Source organism: Camelus ferus, chromosome 3, assembly GCF_009834535.1.
Source record: "Camelus ferus isolate YT-003-E chromosome 3, BCGSAC_Cfer_1.0, whole genome shotgun sequence".
Lineage (NCBI taxonomy): Eukaryota > Metazoa > Chordata > Mammalia > Artiodactyla > Camelidae > Camelus > Camelus ferus.
Window position 1 is genome coordinate 29171192 of NC_045698.1, and position 15509 is coordinate 29186700.

The 15509-nt window shown below is 39.5% G+C and overlaps 1 protein-coding gene across 2 annotated transcripts in view; it reads right to left on the minus strand.

The window, feature by feature from the left end:
* Window positions 1–1393: 1393 nt before the first annotated feature.
* Window positions 1394–15509, minus strand: part of OXCT1 (3-oxoacid CoA-transferase 1) — a 121051-nt gene continuing 106935 nt past the window's right edge. For both annotated transcript variants that reach the window (XM_032471534.1, XM_032471527.1), the window contains 3 exons: window positions 14812–14892; window positions 9098–9199; window positions 1394–3237 (listed from right to left, as the gene is read on the minus strand). In XM_032471534.1, coding sequence (XP_032327425.1) covers window positions 3196–3237; window positions 9098–9199; window positions 14812–14892 — 225 coding nt within the window. In that variant the 3' untranslated portion in view covers window positions 1394–3195. The remainder of the gene's footprint in view (window positions 3238–9097; window positions 9200–14811; window positions 14893–15509) is intronic.

The window sequence follows — 15509 nt, forward strand, 5'->3', positions numbered from 1 at the left end:
GATAGGCACAGCTGACAGGTCTGCCCCAAGGTAGTATTGTGACACACATTTTTAAAAAATCTGTCAGTATTTTTTGCAACCAAGTGTATTAATTATGTCTTATAGAACCATTGTGGAACATAGTATATTCTCTCCATTTTAAAAATGAAGAATCTGAAAATAAGCTTGAGAAACTCAAGATCACGCTTTGTGGAAAAAAAGGGAAAAGGTTAGTGCAAAGAAACCCATCCAATGAAGAAGCCTCTGCTTACACTTCCACTGGAATAACTTTCAAAGCTGTGCTGACTATACTGAGATTGTAGAAGAAAGAAAACCTCTACCCACAACCTTCTGACCCACTGGGTGGCACCTGGAAATGCTCTCACATGTGTTCTCTGGGCCCAGGTACAAGCAGTTTTGCTTGTATTCTGCATAACTTCCGTAGAAGAGTGGATCACTCCTAGGACTCAAGAATTACAAAAGCTGTTCAAGTTCACACTCTGGTTGCAGGTGACAAAGCTCCAGCTCAAGCAAAAATGGAGATTTGGGCTCAAGTCCAAGTATGGCAGAAAAGAAGCTGGCCTTAGACACATGCACAACCAGGAACTCAAATACCACCAGGTTGCTCCCTCCCTACAGCTCACTGTGTTTCCACTTCTTTCCTTCCAACTGCAGCTCAGCTGGTAGAGGATGTGTGTGTGTGGGGTGTGGGGGGTATGGGCTGTGTGTAAGGGATGTGTGTGTGTTTGGGGTGTGTATGTGTGGGGTGTGTGTAAGTGATGCATGTGTGTGGTGTGTGGGGGAAGGGATATTGGTGCCAAACTCACATTCTTATGGCTTCTCTCTCATCTGCAGTTTTTGAACATAGGATAAATAGCCTGAATGGTACATTTTGGGTCATACGCCCACCCCTGGATAGCATCACTCTGGACAAAGAAGAGCTACCAAAAGGGGCATGTCTTGGGCACATGCAGGCCCAACTTCTCGGCCTGCGGGTGAGTCTATGATCAGAGGGGCAACATAGATGCTGGGTAGACACCACTAGAGTGACTTCAAAATGCAAACAAACTCAATGCATCTCTGGGAAATTACTCATGTGTGTGTATCCTAAAGGAACATTAAATAAAAGCAAAGAAATATTAACACATGAAACCTGGGATAATCAATTTTTATAGACAAATGATTGACTCTGACAAGAAGCAAAGTCAGAATTCATTTAGGTAAACGTTTCATCTCTTCTTTCATGAAGGCCCATCTCTTTTCTTTGGTAGGAGCAAAAGGAAAAGCAGTAAGTTGGTCGGAAGTGGTAGAGTATGCTAATGTTATTTACGGTTGGCCATTTCACCGGTGTCTGCTGAATTATTCCCATGTGTCGTCGTGTCATTCCCAGTGAGAAAAAGGACAATGCCACCAGTCTGTATCAACTTGGAATATTTATTGTATTTCTTAACACATTTCTGAACATACGTAGTACCTTTAATCAAGAATATAAAGTCATCTGCTTAGGATCTGCCACTCAAAGTGAGAAACAGTCTCAGACTCACAGAGTGATACACAAGTAAGTTAGCCAATACAGCGACCATCAACAATATACATTTTCCAAACCACAACGCTAACATGGATCTGTATTATTCTCCAGACCTCACAAATCCTTTAAAAAGTCCATTTTCCCAGTACTGGGAAAGCATGCTTTCAACAACCCAGCCAGTCAGAAAGACTATTTTATATATATGGAGTGTGCGTCTCACCAAAAGGCCCTCTCCTTCCTCTCGTATGACAGAACTGTAGCTGTTCCTGAAGAGAAAGTGAATTTCAGCGACAACCATCACCGAAAAATATGCATAAATTCCTATGTCTCGTGCCAGAGGAATGATCTATTGCACTGTACCATGCCTACCTGTCCAGAGGACAGCAATCTGGCCTGTCTTCAGGGTGACCGAAGTTTTCTTCCATTTGGTCACCAAGATGCTGGGTATACTCCCCACTGAGGGGACCTCTGAGGAGAAGTCCCTTACAAAACCTAATCTGCCATGTTTATTTTCTAAGAATGAGTCCACTGCTCTTCAAATCCTGGATTTGCTTATCACCGTCTTCCCTAGTCTGGTAAAGCTGAATTAAAAGTACTTTGTTCAAGGAAGAAATCTGAGCAGAAGACAGAATGCTGTCTGTAGAAAAAGGCATTCAATATTTAGAACCTTTTCTGAGCAGAAAAAAGAAAGCCTGAGAAGAAAGACTCTTTGAACTCTCCTGTCATTGTTCCTATGGTTCATGATGAATTACCCCACAGTCCCTCTTGGCGTGAAAGGAGGTACTACACAAGAAGCACACAGTAACACAGAGAAAGACTCTTAAGGATACTTCTGGACACACAGGGATACTGAACTGTTTGAAAATGAGAAAACTGATGAGATCAGTTAGGTTCGTAGCCCTCTTCCTACAATAAACTGTAATCTTTGGCAAAGCACAGACGGTTGGTTTGTTTCTAAAGGCAACTTCTTGGTGGGATGTCAGTACCAGCAGACCCTTCACCCTTTGGTCTCTCCCACAAACCAGATTACTTCTCCTACAGAGAAGTTCTGGCTGCCTTCTTGGGCGTCTATTTAGTTATAAAAAGTGTGGAAGGAGAAGGGATGGTCTAGTGAAATATAATGAAACCACAAAATCAGAGGCTCCAAAAGAAAAGACAGAGGAGGCTCAAGGAAAAACATAATCCTTACGACAGCATTTCTCCTCATTAAAATTCACATACATGTTACCTTTCAGGACTAGTACAATGCTGCCTTGGGCATACTCTGGGTGGAGTTCTTTTCCTCCCTCATTCTTTTTTTTCTACATGTGAAGATTTAGTTAAGAGGCAAAGCACATCAGTAACACTCTTCCTAAGGGCCCCTTCTGGTACAAGCTGCACCCGATTTAATGTACACACCACAGAAGATGAAACCCAGTGTGAGCACCAACTGTAAAGACAGCCTTCTCAGCACTTATAAAACAAATAAGATAATCACATATATTTTTTCTTTCTGTTTTTCATTAAAATGTCACAGTACACTTGAGAGGACAGAGTCTATATGGCTGTATAAAGTGTAAGATGCTAGGAAAAATCAGTCAACAGCTGCTTGTTGGATATACAGTTATGATTACTGATGTCCCTTCAATAAAATCCTATGTGATTAAAATGAAAAACGTGCAGCTTGGGACAAACGTCTACTCCACATTTCAAGTTGTGATCTGCCGCATTGGCATGAGTTTTGGTGAAACCTGGTAAAAGAAAGAGGAAAAAATCAACTTATGAAAAACATCATGGTATAAACATCTCTCCCTTGAATTTCCAAACCTGAATGATGCAGGCAACAAGCAGCCTTGTTGCGAACCTTACCCGGAGTTTCCTCATGATTGTCCATCCTGAACTACTGAGACAAAGACCCCCTTTTCCATTTTCATTTTGTGTCTTTAGTAGTTCTCAACCTTCTTGCATTATAGCTTCTAAATTAGGGATGACTAAGGCTGGAAACTAGCAGGAGATGGAGGGGGAGCAGTGGGAGACAAAGGGTCCAAATAGCCAAATTCTCTACTGAATGGTCCACTAAGCTCTGAGACAGGAAACTTCACTCAGAAGAGAGACACAGGGCAAGGCTCAAGTTTCAAAACCCTCAAAATAGGCCCAGTCAATTCACAGTTTTGTTGAGAGACAATTAATGTAATCTTTGGATGACAAAGTTTTATCAGAAATTTCATAATCAGAGTGGAAATGATATAAAGGCAGTGAAAAGATTCCAAGTTATTACAAAAAGGAGGTAATAGCATTAAATATTAACTACAATTATGTTCAAAGTACAGAAAAGCAAGTGCATTCCTAGGAGTCTTGAAGCAGAGAAACATGAAGACAGGTCTACATTTAGTGGTAGAGCTGGTGGAACAACAAACCTAAAGTGGTCTGGCTTAATTCTGACAGATCTTTCAGGGTGTAATGGCAGATACAGACTTCTTCATTTAACCTGCAAATATCCATGAAGTCCTAGTAACAGGTCTCATGGGAAGCACAGCAGGGAATATTAAAGTTTTGGTGATTTTTGAGCCCTTCAGGGAAGTGGCAATTGAAGTGGGTCTAACTTCCCTTCCAAAATAAAGTTAATATTTTGTTAAATTAATGGATAAATAAATGAGTGACTGAGTAAGTGGGTTAGATAAGGTTTAAAGAACTAGAAGAAAGGTTTCTAACAGAGGTTAAGTCAGTATTAAAAATAGAAGTAGGCAATCACCTGGCTTTGATAAGGTTAAGTATTTCTACTTCATTTGTAAATTGTTTATTAACTCCACACAATGTTAAAAGTTAATGCCCCCTTTTCCATTTTTTCTACTAAAGGAATGACATGACCAAAATAAAAAGGATTGGAATGGCTTGGTATGTTATGTATCTGAGGCTAAATGAGAGCTCATTCAGCTTGCCAGTTCCAAGAAGAGAAACACAGGAATAAACAAACTAATAGACATATAAGAGACAAAAGTCACAGCCCTCATTTGCATACATCTCCGACTCTACTGAAAAGAATAAAGACATATGGGCTCTGAGTATTTAGAAAGTGTGTCTCACGAATAATCCATTTTCTTTTTTTAAACAACAGAGCATCTGTGGGAATAATTTAATGAAACAAAGCTCTCCTTTTTTGAAAACAGATCACTTTCCAATAGGTGCTGTATAGCATTTCCTTTAAAAGGAAACCAGACACCTTAACTTAAAATAAACCAAACATCTGATTCTTCTCCTTGTCATGTTGGCCCTATTTTAAGCTCTTGGTATCATTTATATCCTCAATGTGGAAACTGACTTTCATCAGAAAAGAAGATGAACCTTTATGCAGACTGACCTGGCCTGTCTATTTCTGTAATGAAAAACACCTACTAAATCACCATTTCCTCTGTTCTCTCATAGGCTCATCGACATTGTAAGCCCACGTAAGCTGCAGCAGACTATCCTGCCAAAGGCACCTGCAGGTTAAGCACAGGACTACATGATTTAAGTGCAGAAGATACACTAACACGTCATCTTCCCAGTCCGTTGAAATCTAAAGAGTATACTGTTTAATTCTGGCATAATACCAGTTCTCAGTAGATACTGACAGCACAAATTTATTCAAAGTGGCAAAGAATGTCTGCATCTGGCTTCTTTCAGATTCCACTGCAAACATATAAATAAGCAGGATTCTTATTTGATTTTTTTGCCACTGGTGGTTTAGGTGTATTCCTCCCTAAAGAATAAGACCAAAGCCCTTGGGAGTAGAAACAGTACAAATTTGTTCTATTTTATTTACATTTCACTGCTCAATATGGGACATACGCTGGGTGTTTAAGGAATAATCACGGATGACTAATGACCTTGGGAAGTTTATCCTACCACACGATGTTCAAGTACGGATTCAATTTTTAAATGTTTAAATTAAAAAAAAAATCAAACAGAAAGAAATAATCTAGTTTACAAAAGGTCCACAGACATATATGATAAAGAAAAACCTATTTATGTAACTTAAGCATGCATCAGGAAAGAAATATTAATAACTAACTGAATTAACAACCCACTAGAAAAAAGATACTTTGAGGGATAATGGAATTTAAGTGATGGGGTGTCCTCTTTCATCTTTATTTCTATCTAGCCCATCAAATAACTGGTAGTAACACACTGAGTGATATAAGTACAGCCAAAAATAAAGCAGTATAGCCTGTCACAGTTTTAATATGAGGAACTGTGCAATCACTTGGACTCTTTGTAAATGAATTATTACTGGATATTTATTTGAGAGAAAGGCTTTTTTCAAAATGTGAGTGGGGAAAAAAATAAACCAAAGGACTCCTTAGTCAAACAAATGCTGGGAGCCAGTAGCATCAAAGGAGAGAGAGAGAAGTATTCTGCACAGCACCACCATCAGGCATTTGTAGAGGATGAACATGTGCGTATGGCTCTACCAAGCAACAGTGCTGGGGTGGAGCATTTACTCCCCACTTCTCATACTCCCTTCCATGTGGAAGGGCACCTATTAGTGTAATACTCTGGCAGCAGGTGTGTCCCCGACCTGACAACCGAATGGCTATCTGGGCAGAGGGACTAAGGCATGTAAAATTCAGCTTGACTCTTCCTCCTCATGAGGATCAGCCTAATGTAGGGAGCATGTGCACTGCTTTGCTCTTAGCCACAGGAAAAGAAGTTCAGCAGGAAAGGCTGGCCCTTGTGCAGGACACCTCTGATATTCCAAGGCTGCCTGCAACTGGGAGCTGAAGTCTCTCCCACTTCTGGGGCTCACATCTGGGAAAGCTGGTGTGGCTAAACCCCTAAGTCACATCCTTTATCCAGGCTTTATGACAACGATGATGCTTTTAGCCTCTACACCTGCCCAGCTCCTTTATCTCTCTCAACAGATTCAGAACTCAATCACCAAGAAATACAGAGGAAAGTCTCTTCCTTTATAACAGCTGCATTTTGAAGGAAAGTGATCATATGGAACAAGATCTCTGTCCATTATGGATTGGCTTCTCTTGCTGTGAACAACTCCTGAACAGAATTTTATTTTAGAAGTGCGGTGAAGGTTCCAGAAATAGAGTCAATATTTGCAATTTTTTAAAAATAAAATTTCCACAGCTTCCTTTGAAGTTTGAGCCATAATGTGACCCTGAAGAGACTTTCCTATTAATTGAGAAGAAAACTCTTCTCAACTGCCATTATAGTCCTTATACATTTTTAAAGAAGCTATTTCAGGTGATACTTAAAGAACATACTTTTCTTTTACATTTTTTTTTTTGTTGTTTTTGCTAATTGCACTGGGGCATACAGGAAAGTCTTAGTGATTCTTTTTTTAAATTGCCCAAATTTTTCATTGTAGCCATTATTTTTTTTAATACTCTGAAGCCACAATTTTGCCATGTCCTGTTCTCTGATGCTGACATATTTTGTCTTTTTCTTTGAAATTCTCAGGATTTACTCAATCAGTTTATACTCCCAAAATGTATACTTTTCCCATGCACTTGCCCATATTCTTAGGTATATGGGACTTTTACCAACACAGTTTCACAATTACTTTGACCTGGGCTTTTTACTTTTTTTCCTTTGTTATGCAACAACCTGGCTGTCTAAGTATTCCCTTTTAGAATGTTTACTTCTCAGTATACAGTGACAGCTCAGTGGGCCTTTTCTCAAACAGAAATCTTGAGTAAGTTGTATGTAGTCACATATAGAGTAAAATGCTATATATACAGTAACCGTCATACAGGGTACCTTCTGAATTAGCCAATGAAAATGTTGTCTCCATATACTTTTATTAACTGCATCGTATTGATAACCCTGCTATGAAGCAGAACATCTTGTTCATCAGAACACTGCAGTCCTCAGCCTTACAGAGAATTTGATACATGTGACTTCATCTTTCAGGGTCTAAAGAGATGCCATTGATCATCAGATCCTCAAAAACTGGGTCTTCTGTCAAGATGGCTCAGCTGATACCACACTTTCTCATTTTAAGGACAACACTGATATACAAATTAACACTTCATTTCAATAGCCTAATTTGAAGGAAACAAGATTACAAGTTAATACCAAAAAGAGAAGGAAGGTTGGTACTTTAATAAAAGAGGGGTCATGGAGATATTTTTCAATGGATCAAGACATGGAAACTAGCACTTAAAAAAAAAAAAAAGCAAAACCAGTAAAATTCCATCTTTATCATTCCTGATTTACCAACACGACTAAAAAAAGAAATTGATAATAATGAGGGTCTTCTTTTGCAATTCTCTTCTACAGCAGAGAACTGAACATTCCATAAATCTCAAAAATGCTATTTGCTGAAGAAGAGGTTAACTCATCCATACAGGGAAAAAAAATTACAAAGAATACTTAATTAAGTAAGAAGAATTGTTTGCTTTTATCACTGGAGTAAGGAATTCTAAATAGTTAAAGTAAAACAAATCCCATTTTTTACCCCCTAAGGTCACTGAAAAGCTAATTAAAGAAGTGCTTTTCATGTACGGTATTGCTGGCAGAGCTCTTTCTTCCAAAGGGAAATTCGAAAAAGGTTAATAGACAAAGACCTTCATGTAGTACCAGAAGCAGTTATATGTGGATGATGAATTATGCAGCAAAACTGTTTTTACAGAAATTTGTTACGCACTGATAGGCACCAGCCAAGCATATAGTACCTGAGGAAGAAATGTATGAAATATACGCATAATTTATCAAATAAGTTTTGTTAAATTACTTTCTCTAGGATGAGTAGCTGCAATATTTCTTCTCATTATAAATATATTTCACTTTAACCTGAAGAGCTGTTTTTTTAAAGGGTATGTGAGAAGCAAATTCTTTTTCTTCACTTCTTCAGACACATTTCACATTTACTTTTGACTAACTTCAAATGGACCAAGCTGTCCTCTCAACCCTCATTAGGTAGTTGATTGGTGATTCATATGTCATATAGCACTTATGTTAAAGGGTGATTATTTTATATTCCAGTATTATTCTCTGTTTCAAAAAGGGATCTGGAAATTTTTTAAGTGGATACTCCCATGATGTTCTTATCTGCTTTATAAGTCAGAGTTTTAATGCACTAAGTTTTCCTTCAAATATGGGAAACACTTACTTTGTGACTATACATCTGGTGGTGTCAAAAGCTCAACACTGTAATATCTTCAGCGGATGGCATTATCAGGTGTAGACATTCATCAAGGAGGAATTCATAAGCCACAGATGGGTTTAAAAATAAGGAAGCATCATTTCTCTATGTGTGGCTCACATTTTTGAGTTAATTAGGTTTGGCCACGGCTGATCCGTAACCCAAGAACACAGAGTTGCAAAGGACTTTACAGAAGGTAGCTTAGCATTCAAGCAATGCTATGTTCCAGCAGCTCCTGGTGGATCCCCCTCCTCCTGCTTCTGACTCCTGAGCCCAACCCTGGCCTGTGAGTCAGAGTCTGCTCCTGCTCCCACCTGCTCTCATTGGAGGCACCCTTCCTTCCATCCCGGTTCTCTGCAAAGGTCAACTCCAAAAATGATCACAAATTAATGGTTCATGTCCTGTAAACAGCCATTAATCAAGCCTGGGATACGGGACAAATGGCTGGATTTGTTCACAGAAATACTTACGGCAAAATCACATCCCGTGCTCTTTTTTATATCATCCACTGTCAGGCCTTCCCAGAGTTCGATCAGAGTCAGCCCCTTCTTGCTGTCCACATCAAACACAGCCTGTCAAAGTCAAGAAAATGACAATGACAATTTCTATCACAGGAATTATTTTATGGCGCATAACACAAATAACCTGTCAAGTTCTTTAAGGAGAGAACAGAACTAGGGTAAATGACTGAAAATCAGCAATGAAAACAAATGTTAACTGTAACTATTATACTTTGGTGAGAATACATGCCAGCTCCCTAACTGGCAATTAGTTGTAGAAATCTGTTGATGTCAGAAGATAAACGAGTGTTGACTACTGATGGCATCTACTACTACTATAACCAGTTTTTTTTTAAACTACTTTTAGTTAGATCTAACACTTCTGGTCAAAATTTTAATTAGATAATTAATAATGATTTGAAGACAGAAAAGAATGAAGAAAAGCAGGGAGGGAGGAGGTACTTGGAAGGTGAAAGCACAGGGCTGATGGGGGGAAAGGTGATCAATGCTTCTGGGTAAAGAATTAAAGGAAGCAAAGAAGGTGCTCTCAAGCAGCTCGGAGTCATTATAACGGGATAACTGGACCCTAAAAGACCCCCCACCTTTGCCCCATGTAAATATTAAAGCTTTCCCTTTAAGTCCTGTGAAAACACATGGGTCCAAGAGGATAGCATGAGAATCTCTGTCTGGTATGCAAATCAGGTGAAGACGCCTATGTTTTTAGGACAAGCATGAGAAAGCTAACCTCACCCTAAACATTCCATTTCAACATTCTGGTGGGTACCACCAGGTGATGGTGGTGCCAACTCATACAGCTTGACCTAAGCAGGTAGACTCAACCTGTCGTGTCTGATTTAGAACACATGCTGTCACATTTAATAGTCTGACAACTTGAGAGGAAGGGACCAACAAAGTCATGTAATATCACCTCCCACCCAAGAATTCTTCAAAACATTCTTCTGAGATGGTCACTGGGGCTCTGTTTAGAAATGGTAGGAGGCTCACCGTCAAGGCAGACTGCCTGCTGATGTGATGCTAAATGGCTTCCCTATGACTTTATGTCTTCTTTATAGCATTCTAACCAGGAGTGTGTTTAAAAACTGACAGCTTGGGGCGTGACTTGTAAGCTTGCTGAAAATAAAGACTCTAAACCTGCAAATGGCTTCCCTCTGACTTTAACTGGCTGGCTCCTCAAGCTGCCCTCCCACGCAGCAGGCACTGCTCCTTCCTTGGGTTTTCACGGTTACTCTCCCTCAGACTTAAATATTATGCTTCCCAGATCTCTCCTCTCTTCTGGATTTACCTTAAATTCAACAATTATTTGCAGGCTTAGAATGGGACATAGCAGGGGCACCACAGAGGCATATTCTTTCTCCTTAATAGCTTAACTTATTGTCACTTGTGTGTGAATCCACATCAAAGCCCTGGAATGCTTATGTGTCTCCAGTTAATGGATATTTCTCCCCAGGAGCAAAACATCAAGGGGAACTGGTGATAACTTGCTCTCTCTGTTTGATGAACTCATAGATAATCTGGTTGATTTTACTGGAAAAGATTATTTAAATTTAGGACGAAATATTTCAGCAAACTTCTTTGTTGTTTGCACATTTTTACACTCCTAGAAAAAACTTTCTTCAGGAGAAATGTGTTTTGAGGGGGAAAATAAATCATTTAGGTATGTCTGTATGCTGTAGCAGGTTATCTAATTCCAAAATGACAATTACGTTTTTTTTTTTTTAAACTGGACAATTTTCCTTTGCAGAAAATGTATCTGGAGCATCATTCATACTGATTTCCTTTCCCCCATGTTATGAACAACTGTAAATTTATCCAAATGGAACAAGTAAGAGAAAAAGAGCTTTTGGGTTGTGTTACTAAGAACAGGCAAACAGGCAGGAAAGGGATTGGGGGAGAAGATAACTGTGGAATTATGAATAAGACTTCAGTGATCAAGAAGATAAAAATCTGCGGCAAATGACCTATTGGTTTTAAAAACCTTTTACTAACACCTTTATGTATCCCCAATTAGCTCTCAAGGTCATTTTTGGAAAGCCAAGCACCTATGATTAGCACATGGGGAATTTACCTTTGAAATATTTAGGAAGATTTCCATTTAGTGGTATAAAATATAAACAAAAACCTTGATAAAAATGGAAACTAAAAACTAAAAGCTACAGTAAATGGTTCAACTACCAAGAATAATATTTCAATTACTTTATTTGTTTTATAGATAAATAATTTAATTACGGTATCACCATCATAAAAGGCTGCATTATGGATAAAGCAGTTAATCCCAACTCAGATGAGGAAGGCATCTTTCATAACCTCATTCTAGCAATACAAAATCAAGAAATTAGAGTCATGACATTTCCAAAGTCTTTTTCAAATGGCAAACTAATGGGATTTTTCTTAAGAGCTGAAAGTGGAATTCTAGTCCCACATCTGCTCTGGCAGGGTGTAACACATCCGTTGCCCTCATGGCACTGCAAAACTCATTAAGCACCTACTACGAATAGAGTACAGGGGTAAACATGCGCCACTCCTCTCCCTAAGGCACCCAAAGTTCCACACTTTGCTGCCTTTCACTTTACTCATTTTTGCTGCACAACGTCATCTGTGGCTCCAATTATCCCCATGTGCTGAGTTTCATGTATTTGTTCCAATGGTGACTTCTCTTCTGAGCTCCAGATCCACATCTCCAATTGTTTATCAGAACTCTCTGACTGGAGGCTCAGGACGTTAACTTCGGAAGATCAAATCAGTATGTTCAAACTGAACCTACTCTTTACCTGCCTCCTACCGCTCCTCCCTTTCTCTTCCCACAATCCTGGGCTTCATCAAAGATAAAACAGGTCAACCGATCTTTAGCTGGAAAACTTAGGAATCACCCCTACCTTAGCAACCATGTCCAACCCATCATCGAGTTAGGTTGAGTCCACCTCCTAAATCTCTTTCAAATCTCTCTTTCTGTCTTCTGGTTTAGGGCTTTGATATTTCTGGGCAAGAACACTGAAGGAGTCTCGTCTCTCCGCCTTTACTCTACATACAAGCTACGGTGCTCCTTCCAAAGTGCAAATCTAACCAGCTGTTTCCCCCCCCAACTATTAAAAATCACTGAAGGGCCCCCAAATGCCTTCCAGATAAAACCCAATTTCTTAACAAGACATTCACGTTCCCTCATCATCTGGCCCCTCACTGTCTTTTCAACTTCAGTCTTCAGAATCTCTGGTCATGCCCTCACACTCCACAGGCAGGTCTGTGAGTAAGCTGTTTTCTTAGTGCCTCCATGGCTTTGCCTATTTTCTTCCCTTTGCCTAAAAGGGCCTCTTTGGTCTTATTTTCACTTACAAGACTCCTTATCTTTCAAGACTCGTTACTCAATCTATCAATTTTCTCATCAAGAAAGGTATGGTATTTATTCAACAGACATTCACTGTGCATGGGTCTAGCACCATGTTTAGGCTGGACAAACAGTGATGAGTGAGACAGGAAGAGGCAGGAGGTTACTTCAATACAGTGAGCAGTGTGAATACTAGGACTCAGGGAAGCATCCAGGAGACCTGCGGAGGGACAGGGAAGACTTGCCAGAGAAGAAACATACAGCTGAGACATAGAAGATGAGCAGGAATTGGCCAGATGGTTGGGGTGGGAAGAGCATTCCAGGGAGGGAGACGAGATGTGCAAAGTCCCAGAAGAATATGGAGTGGGCCGGGGGAGGGTGATGTGACATAGCTCACAGGATTTTAGTATGGCTGAAGTGGGGAGAACGCTCAGGCAAAAAAAGAGAAGAACTGGGACTGGAGGGGAAGAGATACGGACTGTGAAATGCCTTGCAAAATACATTACAAGCTTACATTGTGTACCACCTAGAAGCTTTCTTAGATGCTCTCCCCAGGCTGTTAAGCAGCCTTCCTCTATTCTTCTAACTCAGCAGCTGACAAGACTCTTCCTTGTGGACTAAATTCACCACATGTATTACTCTGACTACTGGTACTGCTAGATGCCTGATGTCTGCTCCCCCTCATGTGCTCCCTGGGAGCAGAGAATGCCCTGCTTTCTGTACCCACTGTTGGCAACAGTTCACTTCAGAGAGGGAGCTCAACCATGCTTATTAAATGTCTGAATGTATAAAACAACAATGTGAATGGAGAGAAAGGGTATAAGGTATTTTTTTTTAATGGCAGTAGAGGTAAATAACACATGAGTTATGTCATGAGAAAATGTGGGTATTAGATGGTAAGTGTCAAAACGAACGTTGGACCACTCGGAGGATGGAGTAGTGAGTGCTAAGTTGTCAGAAACCCCTTCATGAAGAAGATGGAAACTGCATCAGACTTAAAGGGTGGAGAGGCCTCGGGGAGGCAGTCGAGTGGAGGTGTGCAGGTAGGAGCACTGAACTGGTAAGAACAAGGTCAGGGCACACGTGGAGTGGGGATGCAGGGAGAGGGCTTAGCTGGGAGAAGAGGAAGATCAGGGGTAAAATGGTGCTGGAATTATCCTTACAAGCTGTACCTACCACCTTACTTTATTAAAGAAAACAGGATCAAGGACTATTTCGTCTTTGATTTCAAAGTAATGGATTCTTTTCAACAAGTCCTGTCCATGGTTTTGGAGGGTTTTAAGAAGCAGTAAGACTCACGGAATAAACATTGACATGAAATATTCTGTCCTTTCATCCAATTTCTCTTTTCTACACATCAACTTGATTGGGTCTACAAAAACAGTCCTGGGGAAGGCACCATTTAGGACAGAACTCGCCTTAAAATGTGGCTTCTGAAAAGCATTATGAGCTTCCTAATTTAATTCAAGGGGCTGCTTTAGGGTACTTCATACCACACCTGAATAAGGGTTCTCAACCAGACTAACGCCAAAAGGACAGCATCATTAAGAGAAAACACATAAACAAACACCCTCATCTAGAGAATTCTGTTTTGTGGTTCATCAAGACACTGAATCAAGAAAATGGCACCTTCCCAGCTGTCTTATGTGACCTATGTCATTTCAACATCTTAGATTCAAATCTGGGTCAGAAAGGTGATTGTAGGCAAGTGCCAGCGATGCTTCTCTCCGATCTGAATAGTTTCAGTTGTACCATTAACCAGTATTTTCTACTTAAGAAGACAAAATCTAGAGAATCACTAAAATGGCTGGTGTGTTCTGAAGTCTGCTTTATAAAAGAGGACCGAAAGCTTGCAAGAACCAAAGACTTCTTGATTCACTGTGGGGCCTGTACAGCAATTTACACCTAAGTGATTAAAACTTAATTTTTACTGAGTTTCATAAAATGAAATCCAGCAATTTGAAACTGCAGTTTGGGAAAGCAAAGAAGAAAGGTAGGAATGATCAATATATTCTTAAATTTGCATATATCATCCATCTTAATAGTACGAGTATAAAGACCAATACAAGTTTTCTTTGATTTTATCACACTGTCAAAGATACCAAGGACAGTAATTCAATTCTGTGTGCATATGTGTATTTCCAGAGAATTGTACATTAAGAATTCTACATCTAGAAACATTAAGTTGATGAATCTTCCTATTCAGTCTATCCATGGATTAAATTAATCCCATGACTACCAATGTAAAACACTTTTAGAAGGTAACAAAAGACATTCTAAAATGCTTATAAATAGAAAAGGAGGTGGTAGACACTAGAGGAAATAAAAGAGAGAGGCACCTCACCTTTTCAGTAATGATGCGGTTGACACATTGCTTTCCTGTCAGTGGTAATGTACATTTCTCCATGATTTTATGTGCATTTCCCTGTTTCAAAAAAGAAACATCAAAAAGAGTAGTTAGGGACCAATTCTTATTTGGAATTGATATAACACAGGACAAACAGGAACTATCGGAGAAATTGTCTCCTAAGTACAGCCTATTTCAAAGTCTTTGCACAGTCACGCTCTTACTTTCTTTCTGGTGACAGCTTCTGTCCCTAAAATAATTTAGGGAGAATGTCAAATGAATAGCCAAAGGCATAACTGATTTAGTTAGGAAACACCCTGCCACAGAGCTGATCTCTCACGCCTCAGCCCTTAGATCACGTAATGAGAAATTCCACTCCTAGCATCTTGCTGATTTTTCTCTTCCAGGGAATGGTCTTCTTGACAAACACAAGCTATTATTTACCAAGAGCAGGAAGCATACACTAATGCAAATAAACAATACCCCTTTTTTTAAGTTTTAATTTTATTTGTTAAAAAAGTAATATATTCACCAAAAACAGTTCTTGCCTCCCTCTCGTACCAATTAGACCTGCTCCCAACAGTAATCAATTTCACTATTTTTTTGGCATTTTCTTTTATACTTCTATAGGCTTTCTTCTCACCTCTGTATTTTAAAATACTATGTTGAACAAGCTCTTTATTTCTTAATTAAAC